The sequence below is a fragment of the Podarcis filfolensis genome (genome assembly GCF_964270895.1).
Source record: "Podarcis filfolensis genome assembly, chromosome: 16".
NCBI classification, from domain to species: domain Eukaryota; kingdom Metazoa; phylum Chordata; class Lepidosauria; order Squamata; family Lacertidae; genus Podarcis; species Podarcis filfolensis.
The window spans coordinates 10,321,592-10,343,139 of record NC_139620.1 but is presented as its reverse complement, the minus strand read 5'-3'; the positions used below and the strand labels follow the sequence as shown (position 1 = coordinate 10,343,139).

The following is a 21,548-nucleotide window of genomic DNA, read 5'->3' as shown; positions in this document are numbered from 1 at the left end:
GAGCCTTTTCTTCCATTTGGCTATGTTGCGGGGAGGACTCTTACTCTGGCGTCCGGTTGACCCCCCGCTTAGGAATTTGTTTCTTATAAGGCAGGGATGGCATGATCCTAGCGCAGAGAGACCGATTCCGTAGGTCGGCTGATTTAGTTAATTGATTTTGGTTAAGTTTTCCCTACGAAGATCAAGTGATTGTTAAGCCACTCTGAAAAGTGTCGTTCTGGGAGGGGAAGAGGGGTCTCCTAACAACTTTCAGCACCCTTAAACTACAGCTCCCAGAAATGCTTGAGGGAACCCATGGCTGCTTAACGTGGCATCATAGTTCTTTACATGTATATTGTGAATGTGGCCACGTATGCTGAGGGAAGTGGCTGGCCCAAGGTCACACAATGAATTTCATGAAGGGTCAGTGGGGTTTTAAACCTGGGCACCCCCTGGTCCTAGCCCACTGCTTTAACCACGACACCACACTAGCTTCCATGTACCAGTTTCCCCCTGTCTTCACTCCCGCAATGTATAGCTGAATGAATATAGCAACCATACAACACATACTAGAACTGGGAGTAAGTTCCACTGTGCAGAGCCAGGTTTACTTTTTTAAAAAAATTAAATATCTTCTTGGTTCACAAAAAATGTGCAGTCTTTTTTTCTTTTCCCAAACCATAAAGTCTTTTTTTACATTTGATGTGAGACATTATACAGAATAAGGTGGGGGAAGGAGGGGAGAGAGAAGGGGGAGAGGGGATTGTGGTGGCAATATTTAGTATGTTTGTGGGTGAACCTGCAAAGGTTTGGGCTACACTTAAAGTAGGTAAGAACTTAGTGCTTTCCCTCCATTTCTTTTAGCTGCCTACTGCTGTTGCCCCCACCATTTCTTTTTATTTGCTCAGTGGCAGCCCCCCAGGATGGGATTTCTCTTTTTAGAGATACCAAAGACAGTAATGCCGAACACACTAACAAGAGAATCGGTTTCGTTGAGCTCTGGGAGGTTTGCTGCTTGCATAAACGTTTGTGGGATTATACTGCAAGTTCCTCTCCTATGCTTATTATGTGGGAAGTTTAAATAAATTTTCTCTTCAAAGGAAGCTCCTAATACCTACACAGCAGGACCAGTTTGTTACTTGATTAGAAAACTTTATTATAATCTGAAAAGGTATTTTAGTAGACAGGTGTTTTAAGTCTTTGTACTGAAATATTCCAGAAACCCCACAGGGCACCTGTAATTTTAAAAAAGGCAATCCCATTCTTTAGCACATGTGAGGAGGAGCGTCAGGATAACGTATGTGTATGTTGCTAAAGGAATTATCTAGTACTGTGCACTCTTTCCTACAGTAGTTTTCTTTGTGTGCCTTGTTAGCTAACCCAACGTGAGTTTTATAACATGCGTTACTGCTGCTGCTAAGTTTATATCCTAACACTTCTTCCAAAGGAGCCCAGAATGGCAAACAAACCAGCAATAAAAACAATATAAAATTCATTTAGATAATGGACCTAGCAATGTGGTTTAATATTGCGTATCTTTTATTTATTTATCTAGATTGCTTTATGGCCATGTTTATGGCTTTCTGACCATATTAAAGATAAGGATAGTTTTTGACTGACGTGTCATGAAAATTAGTTAAGAAGCAGCTGAAGGAACATTTGTTTCTTGCGGAAGCATACAATCATGATGAGCTCTGCTCATCTCGGCTGAGGTTCTACAGCAAAGGGGAACTTTCCCTCCTGTGCGCGTTCCCAATTCTTTCTTGACTGGCGCCAGTGCAGGCAAACACCTGTTGTATTAAGCAGTGGTTTTCAACCAGAGTGCCATGGCACCCTAGGGTGCCTTGAATGATGGTCAGGGGTGCCATGGGCAATACTGGCCTCTGTCCCTTTTTCCTTCCCTCCCTCCTCTGATGTTCTCTTGCATTTCTGCCTCCCAAAGGCTTGCACAGCTGTTTGGTGCAGCAGCCCTGGCTACAAGCTCCACAGGCAAATGGTGCCTCTGGGACTGGCCAGGGGGTGCTTCCCAGACCCTTGTGGGACAGTGGGAGGAGGCACCTCCCTTTGGGTTGTGGTTGGGGGAAAGCTCAGAGACCAGGGGCAGGAGCTGTAACTGCCCAGAGAACTCCCAAGGAGAGGGGAAAGGAGGGGAGGCTGAGGGAACACTCCACAAGGGAGGGTATTTGAAAAAGGGTGAGAGACTGCCAGCATTGCAGGCAAGGGGTGACATAACTGGGCTCCTAAGCCCCACAGGGGTGCTGCAGAAAAATGTAGTTTGTCAAGGGAGCAGTGGACTCAAAAAGGTTGGGGACCTCTGGTATAAGGTATAGGAGAGCTTTAAATTCCACACTGCTATTACCCATGGCCAAAGTGTCAGAATATTTTTGCTTCTGTGATTTATAAGCTTTTGTTTTCCCCCAGAGGACTGTTGTGCCAGCTGCAAAATAGTCACATTCTTTGTGCATTTCCGAAAAGCAAAACATAGCAAGTTGAAATGCACTTTATCCATTCCAACTATAAGGCCTCCCGCCCCAGTTCTCTGCTTTAGATTTTGGAAAAGTGAAGTCTTAGTGGCTGGTTCTCTCGTATTGCCCCTTTGCTATTCTCATGTGGACCATATCCAAGGAGCTTTAAGGAGGAACTAAAGCATAAAGTGATCAAGCTTGAGATTTTAAAGTATTATTTTAAAAAACACAATTTATTTAATGAAAAACTCCAAAAATAGTGAGTGGGAGTGGGGAGACAACAGACCCCACCCGCCAAGGATAGAATGCATCAAATACCAACAAGGCTCCAAAATTTAAACAAGCAGAGATTCTTAATGTGGATCGTTTGGAGCCTGCAGTACAAACCAAGAGAATCAACACACTTACAAAAAGAAAGGAGAATAAAATGAGATTATATACAAAACTCATATTTATGTACAGTGGCTGGGATACATAACAGACACAAAAATCCAGATAATCTGAATTTATAGACAAAAGTTCCAGAATGTGCAAAATCCACACAGCAAAAACAGGAAACACAATGGTCCTCAGATGGACACACTTACTGTAACAGTCGAGACATGAGAAATTAGGCCTGAGGCAAGGCTGTACGGAAGCAATGAACAGAGACCTTGGAGAGCTCCCTGGAGCAGAGTGCCTCCCCACCGTGGCCCTTTCCTGGGAGTGTCATTCCCTGGGGAAGAGTGTACTCTTTGGTAGGCTCTTTCGTGGGGCTGGCTCAGGAGTGGTAGGTGGGTACTGGGGTAAGGAGGAACCAAGTGAAATGATGCTCAGGGAATGAATATGATGTGTGTGGTTCTTGGAGTTGCTAGCCCATCTGCATGTCCCTGAGGCAGGGTGATTTTCCTTCCATGTTAGGAGTCTGTGACTTTCACCTTTCGCTAGGCACAAAGGACAAAGTGCTTAATGTGGGAGCGACTCCTGTCCATCATGCTCGGAGGCACATCCATTCAGCTTAGCCTCCTGAACCTGCATTCCTCAGGGAAGAGAAAGGGCCACCCACTTAAGAAGGGGAGATGGTAAGCCAAAGGACTGGATAGAGTGTCAGGATCCTTCCTACAGTGCCAACAGTTTGCACTGGGAGGATGCTGCATGCACACCCATTCCAAAGCAAGCAGCTGCAGGACTTTGTTTCCAGAGCTATCTGGACAGCTGCTTCTTGGAATGAACTTCCCTTCCACTCCCTTGTGCATTATGGGTGCAGGAAGGTTAAACACTGGAGACCCTAAAGGGAAAAAGGAGGGGGGAGAACCAAGCCAGCTGTCTGCCCCTAGTCCTGCAAGTGGTTTCACAAATTCTAAGAAGCCCAAGCTTAACAAGCCCTCTCTGTCCCAGACCACAGCTGTGAGAGCAAGAGTGTGTGTGCGCCTTTGCAAAGCATGAATCTGAACAGCCAGGCCACAAAGAAAAATGCAACACGTGTGAGGCGGTCCTGCACTGGTTTGACTGACAGATGGGCACATACGGTGTCAACACTGCACCAATCTGACTTGTGGAGTGGGCGGGGGCACTAGTGTGCACGTCTACAGAAGCCCAGGATGCAGCTACAGACACAGACTTCTGTCACTACTTGCCCTTCTCCCACATCCATTTCCGATTGGCCAAAGGCAACCAAGAGGAGGTCATGAAAATTAAACCATGGTGAAGGCAGAGTTGATTGGTTGCTGAATGAATCCCATCCACTCGTAAGTTCCACCCTGTTCTTGACAAGCACAGCTTGTTACCTGCCCACCACCACCACTGACTGTAGCCTGCCAGGTGCTCAACAATCTCTCCATTTTTAAAGTTTTGAACAACAATATCAAGCTTACTGAGCTCCTGGTGTGCTACCATGTGCTGCTGGTGGACCTCACTCAGCTTAGGGAAGGTCGTAAGTTTCACAGGCCGAACCTAAAAAAAAAAAGATCTTAAAATGGAAGCCCATTAGGGTGGATATTTCCATGGCAAAGTGTCAAAGAATCCTGGACATTGGCTACTTGGAGCCAAACTGCTCCCTTGCTTCTCCCAACTTGGAAATGGGTTGCCTTTTGCAGGCTCTCTCAGACATTTGCTTATGGAGGAAGGCAAATGAATATGGAAATGAGACAGGAAACATTTCTACAGAGCAAGTAGGAAGAAAATGTTCAGAGTTGTGCTTATTTAAATACCCCGTGTGGGTGGCACCCCACTCCCTTTCATGCAGAGGAAGCAGTACTTGCCCCCAAAGCCCATGGGGTAAGTGACATATTGGTATGAACCTCCTTTCCCACATTTGAGCCAAGGAGTTTATTCAGTATTCAATGAGTGGGGAGGACACAAAGAGAGATCTAACTCAAAACAAAATATGTAGCATGCCAAGATATCTGTGACATCTCCTCCTTGAGGCAGGGGCTGCGGTGTTTAGGACAGACGCACAAGATCAAGTTCACTTTGTGGCTCTGAGACCATTGCTTGGGACAGAGTAGTACAAAAGCCACATTTGTAACATAGCCACAGCAGCAGGAGCCAAGAGAAGGAAATGGAAAAAAGTGTACAGGTGTTTTTATCTGCCACCGAGACTCCACAACAAGGGGGATGCAATCCGATCCAGGGGCCCACTGCCAGTTAAGCCTCGGAGGGGACACCCCGCCCAGGGGCATGAGGTGAACGAAGCTGCTGGTACTTATCATCATTCTTCTTGGGATCTCTCTCTCAAGAAACAGCTGCAGTGGCTCAAGGACAAGCCTAAAAGAACTGGCCTTGGGGAGAAACTTCCTGAAGGCAAAGAGCTTGCCTGGGTCCTCCTCTTTCAATCTGGGAAGCAGAGCAGATTGCTCAAGAGTTATTTATAAAGCCAGCTCTCTCCCTGCCACCTCCACATTTCCCCTTCCACTGTAATAGCCTAGAAACCAGAATCACCACTTCCAGCTAGACAAAATTTCACTCTGCTTGCACACACAGTTACTTTAAGCTAAATTTTGGGGCCTCTGAAAATATATTTGGATTCAAAAATCTAAAAGCCATCTAAAAGACTGAATGTGGATTGTACACTCCACTGTTTGACAGAGCCACACTGTATGCTACGAGCAGTTAAGTGCTTAAGCATTATGATGGCCCCAAAGCCGTTTCGAACAGCCAATAAAGTGGGCTGATGATGTGCTGCCAAACCCCACAGTAGGGGTGGTTTGATTTATTGCTGGTCAGGGTTAAAAAGCAGCACAGCTCCCTGGAAGCATCATAGAGCTGCTGACAAAGTGCTCTAGGAGAAGAGGCAAGGTGGCTCCCATTTGTCCCCTGCAATACCAGCTTCAAGGGCCCCCGTTTGTTTTCATGTTTTACTACCTTAGCAAAAAAACAGAAAACAAAACAGGAGTGCCAATGCTTGGAGAAGAAAGGAGGGAAGGTCTTTGAGGGACAGAAGTGCATATCAAGCACACAAAAACTGCCCTCTGAAGTGCAGGCTTGCTACACAAAGGTAGCCTTTTCTCCAGTCTTCCTTAAGCATCACTATGTTGCAGCTGGTAAAGCTATTTTGCATCACTGTCAAGGAACCTCTGGTCTCAGCCATGCATCCAACCCCTGCAGCTATTCAACTTGCTCCCTTCAAGACTCAAGGCAAAGGCTGATCTCTTGCCTGCCAAGGCGAGCGCTCAGAAGAAGAATGATTGGCAAAGTCTGCTACTTCTGGTATGGCACATAGAGTTCCCAGAGGCTCTGCAACATGGGGCTACTTCAAATAAAAACCCCAAAACTGAAATGCCAAAAGGGAAGGAATGCTGCTGGGATCCCAACCATGCCTTATAAATGGCTGTGACAAGTAGACAGCACAGATGGCTGAGCAGGTCCCCCCAAAGTATCTCCTTGTGATGAGATGCATCACACCACAAGGCAGGCTCAGGAGCCAGAAAGAGGGCAGAGGAACAAGGTGTAGCCTCTCTTGACTGTGGCATGTGGCTGGGAGTACACACCTCTCAGAGGTGTTGCCAAACACAGATGAACAGGGTGAGTTTCAGGACACGCTGTCTAATGAAGTTATCCAACTCTTCAGTATGGTGGACAACCTTCCCCACCCCTCACTGCACTGTGATGCCACTCTAGCAAGTGGAGTCTTACAAAGAAATGGAAATGTAACTTAGGTGACCTAAGCTCTTTTAAAAAACACTTTGAAGGTGAGATGAGGGGAAGTGTAAGAAAAGAGCAGTACAAACATGAAAGAGTGAAGGGACACAGCCATGGGAGAGCAGTGGGTGTGCCTGTTCAAGAAAAGTGTCTGCTTCTAGCTCCCTACAACTGACTTTTCTGCTCCTCATCTTTGCAAGGAGTGGCAACCGCGCAAGATTGCTGAGGCTCCTTCCACCAACCTGGCATGTTTGACCTAGCAACGTGACACAGGATGGGTTGGCGGCAGGAGAAAGGGCCTTGCCTACTACTGGCAAGAACCAGATGGGGTTGAGTTTGGTTGCTAACACAACAGCCAATGTGGGCTTTGCAAGCTTTGTGCTTTTGGAAAGGCTGAGGTTGAAAAGGAGAACTTTGAGAGTGGGTGCTCAGTAAAGCTCTCGGTTGGCTCAGCAAAAGCTAAAATGTAAAAAAGAACAATATTGTTAAAGGCGAAGTTTTGTGGACCACAAGTTCTCAAACACATTCTTCAGGAAGACACAGGCATGCCAGCTCAGAGAAGGAGTGTGCGCCAGGAGTGATGGGAAACCAGTAGAATCCAAGTATTTTGGGATTCGTTTCCAAAATGCAACGCACTCAGCACAGATGGAGGCTGGACACCCACGACACGATGTGGCAGAAAAATATGAGAAAGCAATTGGCGGGCGGCTCCTTGGCTGGAGACAAAAATGTAGCATCTCTCTTGGCACCAGAGGCTGGTCCCTCCCTGGCGAGACCAGATCAACACACAGTAATGCAACATGGGTGAAGTTACCACAGGACAGCTCTGATTTGGCTGATGGTTTGGACAGAGGTGATGCCGCATTGCAGCAGAGTGATGAGGACACAGGAGGGACCACCGTGTTGTCATCATCAGGCCGGTTTCGAGCCAAAGAGTCCGACAGGGAAGTGTTTCACATGGGTTGGCCACTGGGCAGCTAGCTGGAAAAACTTGATGTCACTCCACTCCACGCCATCAATGGAAACTAGAGAGAAGAGAGACGATTCCTATGAACATATACCAAGTATTCTTCATTGGTACATTGAACTCAGGATAAACTGTCTAGCAGTGGCTTTCCAGGATGTTAGGGGCAGGGACCATTCCCATCCCCTACTGCTTGGTTCTAGTTATTGAATCTGGAACCTCTTAAATCCACTGAATTCCCCAATAGAACAGCTGTGCTGAGAAATGAAGAGTTGGTCACCTCTGAATCTGGCTCTCTGATTGGATCCAATTCCCTACCCCACTATAAATTATTATAAATAAATAATATAATGAAATCCCTTCTAGTTTATAAGGTCCCTCACCATTTTGAAATCCTTCCCAGTCACCTTCAATACCATCAGGCATCCCTGATCCCAGGGGCAAGCATTACCTTTCAGCATAGTTTGCTGCTGTTTTGCTGAGCAGATCAGCCGGCTGATTCCATCAATCATTTGGCTCTTGGAATCTACTTCTCTCTCTTTGGGTTTCTTGCTCAGAAAAATTGTGGGAACTAGAAAGCACAAGGACCCCCAATTAGTGAAAACGAGTCTCTCTCTTAAAACACAAAGTAGAAAAGTTGGCACGCTTATGGCAAGACTTGCAGGGTAAGTCTTCAGCAGTGCTAAATGGTTCAAGGGGCAGGCTGTCATGCAAAGGCCTGCTGGCAATGTGCCCTCCAGGAAGGAGCACCCCCAGTAAAGACGAAGTGCCACTCTCCATAACTCACCTTTCTTATTCTTCTCTTTGGTGACAACAGTCATGGCCATGGTCCCAGACAACTGGGTTTCCCCACTGTTTGGAAGCCGTGACACCTGCACCGAGCGGAAGACACTCTTGAGTGTATTTTTGGAGCTGGCGTCTTTTTTCTCCCCTTCCTTCTTTTTTTCCGTGGCCTGAACTAGCCAATAATCCACCTGCAGCCCAATGACATCGCCATAAGGGCTATTGGGGGACCTGTGATCAAGTGACAGGAAAAAGTGGAAAGAAACATGAGCAAGTTTTGCATTGTTGAAAAAGCTATTGCTAACTGACATATTTACATTGACAACACAGATATTTGAAAAGGGGACTTTCGGGGGAAGAACATGGCGGATTGAATGTCTTTTGTTGGCAGGCTGCCAATGGAGATAATTATGTGGTGACTGATGATAGCCAGGCATAAATCTTGGCTACTGAATTCACTCTGGAGATAAGAGTGAACAGGGGATTAAGCTCTGATGCCCTGATACTTCAGGAGACTGACTAGAATAGTTTTTTCATATATGATCACAGTAAAGAGACAGTGGTGTGTACACTGACTGTGGCATTTACTTTGCTCTTAGGATCTTTCATAATTTATTTTCCCAGCAAATGTGTCCAGGGTTCCCAACATGATAAGGAGAAATAGCACAACCACCATCCACACAAAGTGTCTTCATACCCAGAGACTTACCCCATGACAGCCAGTCCACTAGTCATAGAGGGAGATGATGGAGGGGTGGCAGTGACGTCTCTGGAAAGCCCAGAGGAAGAAGGGGGAGAAGTGGAGGGAACTGTGAGGCTGATGATGGGAGAATCATCTCCCTCTCCTGCAAAGGAAGGAAATCATGAGATGGAGAAGGAGAACACATCTTGCTTACCTGCTAAATAGAAGCAATATTAATTCTCAGGTTCTCTTGCTGAGCCTTTCAGTTTTAGTTACAAGGCATTTATCATAAGTTAAAGAAAGTTTCTCTGGCACTAATACTTATCCCAGCATTTCCCAAACGTCTGATAGTGGGGGCATGGCATTTACTTTTCTTATTGACTAGAAACACACTACACTTTTGCTTTTACAAAGATATGCAGTCTTCTAATCAGCTTCTGGAACAATGGGTAGGCATCCTCCTTAGAACTATGGGATAAATCTCTTTAATTTAGTCTCCTAAACTCTCTTATTTACTCAGTCAATTCAGGTCTCAGGAATGGGATTGGGGGTTTCTGCGCAATAGATATGCACCTGGGATTTATTCCACACTTGTCAGCTGAATAGCAGCTGCATCCCAGGACATCTTTATCCCCACCCCCCTCTTAAGATACCCTTGCTCAGTGGCTGGCAGAGAGAGGTGGGATCAATGCTGCATGAGGACCTCCCCGCTCTAGGCATAGAGTATTGGATGGTTCCATCCTGGTAGCTTAAGTTTTTACAGGCACTTTACAGACCCTTCCTAGCACTCCAGCTGGTGAAATCACTGCTGGCAGATACTGTACAGCTATAGCATACTATAAAAAGCATAGGTTTTTCATGCTTTGTCAAGCTCTGTCAGCTATTTCCTAGTCAATATTACTGAAGCAGATCACCCAATTTCATGCTTGTATTCACTTAACGGAGGAAGTGGAGTAACTAGGATAACCAGTCTTTGCTCTAAGCAGCACAGGGCTCTTAGGAGGTGTGTCATACCTGTAGCCGCAGGCGAGTCTTCAATGAGGCCCACTTTAACCACCTGCAGGGGGCAGGGAGTGAGAAGGAGAGAGCAAACAATGAAGGCAAATCACTTCAAAAAACAAAGCCTGACAAATAATTTAGCTACAGGTGGAAAAGAAACACATTTGACCTTCCTAAGGAAAGTCACTTTATCTCAAAGTTATAGAAGAGAAGCACAAGACAGTTAACCCTTCCAGAACTATAATGAAAACATGGCATTCATAGTATACGCCTAGGATTTTTCTTCCCACCTGCTCAGTATTTACTATCAGCTGCTTGAGGCCTGAAACTGGGACCTAGTTCAGGAAGCTGCTGGAGACTAAGCATGAAAATCTATCTCCCCCATCTTATTCTAAATAGTAGAAGTATGGCCCTCCGCTCTTGGCCTGATCTGTTGTTGCTGGCATCCATCTGTCTTAGGAGAGTGTGCCTTCAAAGATAAAGTCAAACCATTGGAGAGTTACAGTGCCTACTGTGGGCTGTAGAGACTGATACGGGAGAGACATGTTTTATCGATGGTGGGGCAGATGAAGATGTCCAGTTTTGCTGCTACAGTGCTCTATGGCGTATCTTCTCTCTGTGCTCCTCCTAGTGGTCATTCCTCCTCTGGTCACTGCTGTGGATACAAAACCTGACTGTCTCCAGATACTGCAATCATCTACAGTGGAAGGGTTAATGTTGTCAGCCTTCATGTCATGTTTGCAAACATCTTTTGCAATGCATAGTTGGTCTGCCAACAGGCCTACTGCCTGAAGCCAGCTCCCCATAGAGCTTGGGGATCCTGTCATCTTTTCCATTTGTGTACATGACCAAACCAGCATAGATGATGCTGAAACGGAAGTGAGAACATGCTAGGAATGTGGGTTTAGGTCAAGCTGAAGGCATAGGAGAGCAACAGGGAGAAGAACAAGGCAAGGAGAGTTGGAGTGAGAACACAGCCCTGTTTCACACCACTCTTCTAAAGGTGCCATACTGTATGGTGCTGTGCATGTTCTCATGGAAGGACATGCTCATCTTGTGGAGTTTAGGTGGGCATCCTATCTTGTTGAGCAGTGTGGACAGTCCTTTTGGGCTGCCAAGGTCAAAGGCCTTTGTCAGGTCTATGAAGGCGACATACAAAGGTCGTTTCTGCTCTCAGCATTTCTCCTGCAGCTGGCGCGGTGAGAAAATCATGCTGATTGTTCAACATGAGCTCTGAAGCATTGTGACTCAGGATAGACCCTGTCAGTGAGTAACACAGTACTCAGCAGGAAGATTCCACGGTAGTTGTTACAATCATGGTGGCCACTTTTGCTCTTATAGAGGGTCACAATGCTGGGGTCACACATCTCTTGTGGCACAGATCCTTTTCCCCAACAATGCAAGGGAAGACCATGGAGGTGCATAATGAGGGAGGAACTGAGACCTGCTTTCAGCACTTCTGTTGGGATTCTGCCCTGTCCTGGGGCTTTACCACATGCCTGAGAGTTGATGGCATTCTTCAGCTTGTCAAGGGAGGGAGAGACATCTAGCGCTTCCAAGACAGGAAGAGTCTGGATGCTGTCAATTGCTATGTCAGAGACCATGTTTTCCCATGAGGACAGTTCTTGATAGTGCTCTGCTCATTGCTTCATCTGCTTGCCGTGGTTTGTGATGATCTCTCCAGACAAGGTATTCAATGGTGCAGTCTTCCTGATTGTTGCTCCAAACTCCAAAGGCTGCCTTCATGCATTTGTGCATTTTTTAAGTGTTGCCACTGTCAGCAGTGACAGTGTCAGCTCTGACACAGCTTTTAGCCAGTGGTCACTGGCACATCACCTGGCAATCTGCTTGGCACCATTCCTTGTCTTTCTCAGTGCAGCAAGTGCCTTGTCACAGGCTGCATGCTTGCAGTTCACAAGAGCCTCGCTCTCTGCAACAATAACAGGCTCCATGTCCTTAATGCTGGCCTCAAACCAGTTGGAGATCTGCTGCTCCCCTTTGCCAAAAGAGATCATAGCTGTGTTGTAGGTTGCGTCTTTGGTGTAGGTTCCACCTTGTTTCGACACTGTCTCAGGTGCAGTTCCTTAGAGCTTGTTTGATGGAATGAGAGAAGTGTTCACAAAGTTCAGGTTTGGTTGTTCTGGCAATGTTGATTCAAGGCCACAATTTCTGCTTTGTGCCATGAGTCCTCTTTGGCTGGAGAAGGATTTTGCTTGCCACCAGGTGATCTGTGTTTCAGATGTGCCCCGCAACCAGGAGGTCTGCCTGATATACTTGCCAACATTTCTAAAAAAGCTAACAGCCTGAAATGTGAAACTCTCAGGCTCCCCACACTGTTCCATCAAATAATGCACACATTTTTACTTTCCTTCTGTAAATAGCACGGGGGCTTGAGAGCATTCTAAAAACTAATGCATCTGAGGTTTCGCCTTAATTGGTTGTCGTCACATCAGCAGTTCCAATGCACACTTGTGGGTCACAGTCTGCTGAGTCACTCCCTCCACCCCTGCTTGGTTCAGACTGACTCATATTTCCTCTGCTTTAAAAAGGAGAGCAAATAAGCTTTTTGCAGGGGTCTTTTTTTTTGGGGGGGGGAGATATTGCCTTTCTTGCCAGGCACACTAGTTCCTTTGCAGGGAAAGAGTTGTCCCCAGCGGCCAGCATCCCTCATGTCTACCTAATGGTCACACTAGCAAACACAATGAGCTTTCTTTAACCTTTAAGATCCTCCTCTGTGTCAAAGCAGAGGTTAGTTTGTCAAACATAGCCCAATATATTTGAGTGGGGGTGGGACGAGAAAAGGAGAGCAATTTTGTTAGCAGAGGCTTTGAGTGCCAGGCAGGAGCTTATGCACAAGAGAGGAAAGATAACTTTTTGCTTTGCAGGTGCCCTCCCTTGGGAGATCTGTGCTTTGAAACAGATTTAATTATTGAGGATGCAGCAGAAGCCTGCAAGTAACAAATCTCCAAAAGATTTATAACACCACAATTGCAAAAGCTGAGATAGAGTGCCTTGGCAAGAGAAAAGGTTTCTTCCAAATAATTATTTGTCACCATCTATGCCCCCCCCCAATCATGAGCAATAAAAGAGTCAAGATAATCCTAGACCAGTAGTGATGTAGGTGAGGCAACCTCTAACCATTAAAATATAGTCAGGTACACCCCTCTTGGCCTTCCTCAGTCACTATCAAAAATCACAGACAGTTGCTGCAAAAATCCCCCACTTTATGCTTCATTAATTGTACAGGATGTATTTTCATGTAACATTTCAATTTAAAGTGAGCTGCCTTGTATACTGCAATTGTATATTGCAAGGGCACGAAGTGGCCTATGGAAACAAAAGGTGGGGCATTGATCTTAAATGTGCAAGCTTATTTATTTTATTTGAAACGTTTACATTCTGACTGACAACAGGCACTTTATAATAAAAACAGAAATGCAAACACAGTAAATGTTAAGAGCTTTTTAAAAAAGGCAGTGGTGACAAAAATGCTACAAGCACTGCTCATCAAAGGTTGCACAGTGGCCACAAGGGAATAAAGCCATCTTTTCCCAACATGATTTCATCCTTGCTTGGGGCTAGAGCATCTCCTCATAGGCAGCTGCACAGTTTTTGACCTCTGGCATTTTCTTGGCAGCAGTAACCAGTGAAGTGTTGAAGGGATGGTGATGTTAACCAATTTCTAGCAGATTGCAAGTGGATTGCAACAGTGGTGCTGTCATCATTTCCTTATTTTGCTTCTGACCGTCAGGGATGAAGTGAAGTCGGGTGTTTTTTTTAAAAAAAGCTACATTCACTTTACAGCGATCTGCAAACTTAATGCTTTGCCCCCTGGTGCAAACATAGCTGTGGATAGGGATTACCCACAAACCAGGAGGTGAAACCATGGCCGGAATGTATGCAAATTAACTATGGCATTCATTAACCATGGTTAAGCATTAGATTTGCACTAAGGAAACCATGTTTCAGGTATGCAGCCTCTCTATTTGCAAGGTGACAAACTGGCCAACCACCCCCAACATTCTGCTAGCTGCCTGAATTTAGGGACAGTGAAACTGGTATTTAAAAACCAAACAAACAAGTCTAATTTTATGAGATCTTCAACAAGGGAAGCCTGCTTTCACTTGTTTATGACTTCACCACTCATCAGATGGGATCCAGTCAGGCTTACTGCCAAGTCCTCGACTCAGAAAGATAAATTTAGCCCAAGCTAAATTACACAATGTCATTTGATTAAATACCACCACATCTGAATTTTAACCACAACTTCCGTTCAGCATCAGCAGGGTAAGGAACACAGTAGGTGAAAATGATAGTTCTGCAAATGAGGTGGCTGCCAAAGTTAAACTACAGCTACAGAAATGCGCACACATTTGTTTTCGAAAAGTAGGCTTTATCTAAGTAACCAGAGCTATAAAAGAGTTCAGGTAAACTGGCCCTGACTGAAATAAGTTCATATTCAGAGATGAAAAATCCAAGAAATGTAAAACTCTTACCCCAATGAAAGGGATGAACTTCTGGTAAGAATCTTCATCTTGGCTGTGGGTAAAGAAACAGCCATTAAAAATCCAAATGACAGGAAAAGAGAGAACAAGCAATGCTGAAAGGCAAAGGCTTTCTCCACCTTCTTTTCTATTTTACATATCTGACAAATGAAACGAAGATAAACTTAGGGCTTCAAGACACAGCATTCTGCAGGCACACGACCAGACAAAAAAAGAACATGAAGACTGGAAGGTCAGTCCCATCACATTACAGCCTCAGTATGGAGGATGCTTCCATTTGGCAACGGGTTTCACATTGGGACTCTTGACTCTTGAAAAAAGGGTACGACATGGGTCCAATAATTCCATATGTAAGAGAGTCCAAAAGAATGTATAGCTCTGATTGTTTTACAGCAGCTTCACATGGGGAGGGGCACACAGTTAACTTTCTCCCTAGCTAACCCCCCTCCTCAGCCACATACAATTAGGCTTGAAAGAAACCTTCTCCTGGCTCCAATAGAAGTTCTTTTTTCAAGCTTAATTGCTGTGTGTAAGGAAGTGACCTTCCTGGAAACTGCAGCTGAGGAGGGAAGAGTGTCTTGTGCCTCCCTAGCAATACTCTCCAAGAAGATAATCTCTAGCTGCATTAGGCTTGGGGGTGGGGAGAGAAAGCCAACACACTTTTTTCAAACCTAATTGCTGTCAGGGAGGAAGTGAGTACGCGTGTGTGTGATTGCAATGTGCCCACAACACTTTCACCAGTACATCGCAATGCAGAGACTAGCCTTCCTTGAGAACCACATGCAAGCCACCTCCCACTTTTTTACAGTGGTTTGTCTCAGTCTTGCTTTACATACAAACAAAATGAAGACTGAGAAAGGGCATGCTAAAGGGGATTCTGAATGAACTTTCAATAAATACAGACACAGCAAACATTATAGTTCACATTTAGGTTTCTTCTAGCTATGTGGGTGAGGCAATTTGAGCCCACTCACCCACCACGCTGAAATCCAAAGCCCATGGCAGAGGGGTGGATGGGGAAGGACTTACAATTTGTGTTTGCAGGTCAGCATGGCCTCGGCCACAGGCAGCTGGTGGGTCACGTTTGCTCCACTGACATACTGCATGATCCGGCCAACCACATCAAAAGGCTCTGAGAAAGAAGATAACCCAAAGAGAGCGTCAAGCAGGAAAGGCACACAGAGTATTCAGCAATACCCAAGCCAGCAAGTGGGAGAACCTTCAAGATACACATGAGTTGGTATCTGCACTGAGGCACAAAGAGTGACAAGCCAGAGAAGTGGCTGATAGGGAGAGGCAGGCAGGAGAACTTGGATTAACAAAAAGATGCGCAAGCGTTAAGTATGGACCCCATCTTGGTGTGGTAAACATCGGTGCTAAATGCCATTATCTCGCCCCACCAAACCCCAACCCTAGCTGCCCAAATTTGCCACCTAGTCCATAATCCTGCTGATCAATGTGTAGTTCACTGTTGCGTGGCGAAACCCCTCCCCCCAAGATAAATGAAGACACAGGACACGTTATTTAAGGTTAATGGGCATAAAAAGGCCACAACTTTATTGATTACAGAATTGAAAGGTATTGGCCTTAGGCATTGGCTCCTATCGACTACCCGGCATGGAGACCGGGAAGGGTTATCCACAAGCCGTGGGAGTCCTGTTGAACTAGGATCCCACGGGTGTCACTGCTCGGGGCCGTGCCGGAGGCCCTTACCTCCCTAGGTTTCGGACAAGGCAACGCCCCCCGGAGTCCTCTACCGGACTACCCCTTTTCATTGGGGGAAGGTGATGGCGCTTCCTTCCCCCCTTCATTTGCATAACAATTACCCCTGCCAATGCCTAACCGCCAATACCGAAGTTGTGACGTTTGCTACGAGGTAGGCGAAAAAACCAAAAGGCTAGAAGTGCGCCAAGTTGGAAAAATTCCTACCAGGCCCCTTGCAGCGACCAACCGAAGTCCATAGCAAGGTCAAAGCTAGCTAGGCCTAAAGGGTGGGTGGGATGGGAAAAAACCGGGCAGCAGGAACGGGGGCAAAGAGGGCGGTCCCCAGGCACCCTGGCCTTAAATGGGGCCAGGCCACGCCTCCCCGGCCCGCCGATTGGCGGGCCGGGTCACGGGCACGCCCGGGGATTCCCTCTTCTCGTGGGGGCTAAAACCCGCCCCCACGTGTGTGGGGAGGGATTGGCCCGCAATCCCCCCTCCTCTCGAGCTCGGAAGTGGCTTTGTCCTCAAACTTGCAAGGGTCCTGGGAAAGGTGACTTTGCATCTTGGCTGGAATTGCTCATTCTATCAAATGACATTATGGCCTACCTTTGACTGCCAATGACAACATTGTCTTATTAAACATTAGCTGGACACAGGGAGGGGTCCACATCTACCAAGCACTGGTTTGGTGTAATACCAAAAGGCCCATACTAATTCTTTGGCTTCTCACCTTAGTTTGATTCTAACTTACATAAAAGCAGCATATATACAGAAGAGTCCTCAGTCTAGCAAGACAGAATAAAGACCTTTCTGAAAAAAGTTACTTCTATCACTCACTGTGAACTGAAAACTTGCTCTTACCCGTCATAGGTGGCTCAGATTTGCTGAAGAGTTCTCGCCAGGTGGCATCAAGAAACATACCACTGTATCTGCTATCCACAGAGCCCATGTACTTGGCTACCGGGTGAGAACCTGGTGGAGAAATGAGAGGAAGGCCTATTTATTATTATTATTTAAATCTGTATACTGCCCTACACCCGGAGGTCTTAGGGCAGTTCATAACATAAAATCACAATATAAAATCACAAAATACCTAATAAAAACAAAAACAACCCAATAATCCCGCCTCTCCCTTTGTGTTGCTATGATTTTTCTTGGCAAGCTACAGATATCTAGCACCGACAGATGGGCTGCTGAGGCAACAGACCCTTTGGCATCAGAAAGCCATTGACTCTCCAAAAAATAGAAACTGCAACTGTCTTTACCACAACACTCCTTTTGTAGAGTGATTCTTATTATTCAGAGACAAAAATGGGTAATCTCTCTCTTTCTAGCGAAAGAAAACTACCCCCAATGATTGGGAAACTCTGACTTTAGAAAATGACTTTAAAACTGACTTTAGAAAATGCTTAGGTATGAGATAACAAAAGATGTCACTCATTATTAAAAGGAAACATCCTCCTCAACATTTTGCCTTTCATTCCCTACTTCAGTACCACATCATAATAAAAACATAGCCTCAAAAACTGAGCAAGCATGTTTTTAAAAGCTCAGACCCACCAATTAAATTTTGCCCTCAAAAACTGAAACTGAGTCCACTGGTTCTGAGGAAGGGTATCATGGGCTGTAAAAAAAACCAGACAAAGAATGTTGCGTTGAGTGAGCTTTTGGCAAGTATTGGTGGCTTCGGTTCTTGGACTGAGTGGAGGAAGGTAGGTCAGTTCAGCTCATTCATTCTGTTTGTAAGAAGAGAGCTACTACACCTGGTGGCTTTTGGGTCACTGAAATGTAGAACTATTGGGTTTCAGATGTGTAACTCAATAGCCACCTACCAAGCGAGCGAGCCACAGGCACAGGTGGTATTACCTAGTGGGATGATGAGAAACTTCATATAGCTCAGCCAGTCTGATGTCTTGTTTGCCAATTGCTTCACAAAAAACCTCAAGATGGAGCTGAGATAACTCTGCCCCCCAATAGACACCACCTTCACAGGACGTGGCATGGAGGAATTACAGTTGCAGCTGATGGGTGGAAAGAAAGAAGAGGGCAGTTAAGATAGTTGTATGTCAGGCTCTGCATTTATAGTAGTATCTACTTGTAGAAGGCAAAAAACAGAAATGGTGGAACTGGGATTCTACCTTAGTGTTGAAAAGAAAACCATGCATATGATCTACCCTACACCCCACCCAAGTAGGGAGTTGCAAGGAACTGTTTCCTTAAAATAGGAGGTGCCACAGCAATACAACTCTGGCTTCTTCAGACTAAGGACTATATAACCACAGACCTTAATACACGCCAAGGCTTAATGAAAGCACAGTCAGATCTCTCAAAGGGACCTTTATTTCATTTATCTCCAACTTTTCCTTGTAGATAGCCCTAAAGGACTTCCAAGGTTCTCTCATTCAGGCACTGATCAGGACCACAGTCACTTACTTCCCAACAATCCTATGGCTCCTAGGCCTTTAATTTAAATGCACTGTAATTTACTAGCTTGTCAACACTCACACTCAGTTAGAAGGCTGCTTCATACTTTACGGGAAAATATGAGCGCTCGTTAAGCCACCACAGGTTCCCATGGTGTCCACTAATGTGCATAGGCCAGGTATGTGTGATATCACATATGGTAAACATGCACTCAGAAGCTATGATCTGCACTGCCCAAGCACATGTTAGGAGACATAAATATCTCCCTGTCACACATTACAAGCCACACAGTGGTGAAATGGAAGCTGCACCTTTTTTTTTTACAATGTGCCGACAACCTTCTGCAGACCATATCGCAGCTCTTAGCAACCTTGCATGCTCCATACATCTGAAGGAGCAATTTAAATGTATTTCATGAGGGTGGGAGGGATTCACTTTTTGTGAACTCTAAGCTCCTTCACACTGAACAAATGAGCACTTCTTCAATGCTTCAAGCATCCATCTGAACATGTAAATCAGCAGCATGACCAAAGGCCACTAGAGGGCACTGAAGAGCTGGAGAAAAATGCATTTAAACCCCTCGATGATGCCTACAGCTTTACTGCTTCTAGACACAACACTGAGAACACGTAACACAGTATTTTTGTTTTAAGCAGGACCAGGAAAGCTTGCAAACTCTAAGAACCTGAACATTTACTTTTCCAGGGGTCAACAAACTTTTTCAGCAGGGGGCCGGTTCACTGTTCCTCAGACCTTGTGGGGGGCCGGACTATATTTTGAAAAAATAAATAAAATGAATGAATTCCTATGCCCCAAAAATAACCCAGAGATGCATTTTAAATAAAAGCACACATTCTACTCATGTAAAAACACCAGGCAGGCCCCACAAATAACCCAGAAATGTATTTTAAATAATACGACACATTCTATTCATGTAAAAACACGCTGCTTCCACGACTCGTCTGTGGGCCGGGATTGAGAAGGCGATTGGGCCGGATCCGGCCCCCGGGCCTTAGTTTGCCTACCCATGACTTTTACCCTCAATGTGGAGTCTATGAGGAGCAGGAACTTCAGGGAGATAGGAGGCAAGAGCCAAACCTAATCCTTGACCTCCAATCCCACAAGCACAGAAATCTCTCCTACCTTGAATTTCAGTAAGGTGTAGTCTCAAGCAAATACATAGGCATCTTTACTTCATAATACAGAATTTGAAATTAACAACAGCCAAATTTCTGCATGTAATGCTTAATTTCTGAGAGGCTCAATCCTGCATGGCATCTGCTTTTAAAGATTCATTTCATGTTTGGTGGCTGACAGTGGGTACTCAAGCACATGCTCATAAGGCACTCATTACTATTCTGTATGTATTGAGGCCTATGCCCTGGCATTAGACAGCCTCCAGAGTTAAGCGATGACTCCAGTTAACCTGACAAAACAGTATAGTGTGAATCATGTCCTGGGAGACTTGCACTTTGCCCTCTCCAACCACTGTCATCTTGCAATGACAAAGAATACAGTGAAGAAAGGTCCTTCTAATTATATGGACATTGACTTCCCATCATGGCTGTGAGAGAGGAAGATGCTGGAATTTGAGTGCAGAGCCTCTTTTGTAGTCAGCCAGTCATGCTGGGAAAGCAGACCTGCATTTCAGCAGCTTCCAGGATGACTCTGGCATGAAAATAGCAAAGAAGCCCAGGGGAGCCAGGAGCACACAACTAAATCTGATTTCTTGGATTATGTTGCTGCATGGAAAGAAAAATTGAGAGCTTGTCCTTATGTTACTGAAACAACGTAGTTGCTGTTCCTCTGGTGACTCAAGCCCACGTAACAATAGAATGTGCTAGAGAAAGGTTACATCTGCATTTAAGCTTAAGAACTCCAAGGCCCTTTCCTGAGCACTCTCATTTTATAAAGTCAGGCAGATGGCAACTGTGAAGCAGTGGTGTAGGAAGGGGGCGGGGGTGCGCCCCGGGTTCCATCCCTGGTGGGGGTGACATCACCGCAGGCGGCACCCCCATTGGGACGCTTGTGCGTGGGTGGCATGCCACCCCCCCTCGCTCTGGGTGGCAAAGCCCCTAGCACCGCTACTGCTGTGAAGGGTGTATTTTTGGATGTAGAACCCACCCCGGAGGCTGAGCTGACTCTCATCCTCACTGTCAGGCTGGGTTAAAGCCTTTTGTTTTCCCAAGCCTTTCAAAAGCAACTGTGTATCTGAAGAAGTGTGTGCGCACACAAAAGCTTATACCCAGAACAAACTCAGTTGGTCTCTAAGGTGCTACTGGACAATTTTTTTATTTTTTTTATTTCAAAAGCAATTTAATTATTCTAGTTAGCCCCACCAATGATGCTGTTTGCTTCTGTAGTTTTTAATAGATGGTTGCTTTTTGTTAAAATATTTTCCAATAAGTTCCAGTGGCTGTACTGGAAGCTGCTTTTACTGAAGGTGCAAGTACTAATGATTAAACAAATAAAATATTTTTAGGAATGAGGGAGAACACTAGGGGGAGGCCGATGTATGTGTCTACTCCAGCTGCAGCAATGCCCTCAAGCTGCTTTGCTTTTCATGATACTAGAGCAATGTGCAGTGGAGTCACCAGAGATCTGTGACGATGCCAATCCTGTATGGTAGGAACTGGGTTGTCATCAATGAACTGTTGTTTGGCAAGGTGTCTTCTTTGATTGACCTGCAATGTGTCCTCTTTGAGTTGTGGTCATAAGAACCGTAACTTCAGAACACATATTCCTAATACTGAGTGTCCTGCAAGAGGCACTGGGAAGAATTTGAGACTTTTAAAATGTGGAGAAGGGGCACAGATGCTCCTCATCTACAGCTCATCTATGTATAGGTTATTGACTACAAGGCATCAAACCCAGATGGGAGATTTGCGCGCTTACATTGAATTCTTCCTCCCTCCCCCTTTCTT

At 45.5% G+C, this 21,548-nt stretch overlaps 1 protein-coding gene across 3 annotated transcripts in view; it reads right to left on the bottom strand.

Moving 5' to 3' along the window:
* Window positions 1-2,656: 2,656 nt before the first annotated feature.
* PACS1 (phosphofurin acidic cluster sorting protein 1) overlaps window positions 2,657-21,548 on the bottom strand; it is a 72,372-nt gene continuing 53,480 nt past the window's right edge. For all 3 annotated transcript variants that reach the window (XM_083591049.1, XM_083591047.1, XM_083591048.1), the window contains exons 16-24: window positions 18,067-18,221; window positions 17,062-17,172; window positions 15,526-15,628; window positions 14,488-14,530; window positions 10,007-10,049; window positions 9,020-9,155; window positions 8,315-8,541; window positions 7,979-8,098; window positions 2,657-7,588 (exon numbers count right to left, since the gene is read on the bottom strand). In XM_083591049.1, coding sequence (XP_083447175.1) covers window positions 7,476-7,588; window positions 7,979-8,098; window positions 8,315-8,541; window positions 9,020-9,155; window positions 10,007-10,049; window positions 14,488-14,530; window positions 15,526-15,628; window positions 17,062-17,172; window positions 18,067-18,221 — 1,051 coding nt within the window. In that variant the 3' untranslated portion in view covers window positions 2,657-7,475. The remainder of the gene's footprint in view (window positions 7,589-7,978; window positions 8,099-8,314; window positions 8,542-9,019; window positions 9,156-10,006; window positions 10,050-14,487; window positions 14,531-15,525; window positions 15,629-17,061; window positions 17,173-18,066; window positions 18,222-21,548) is intronic.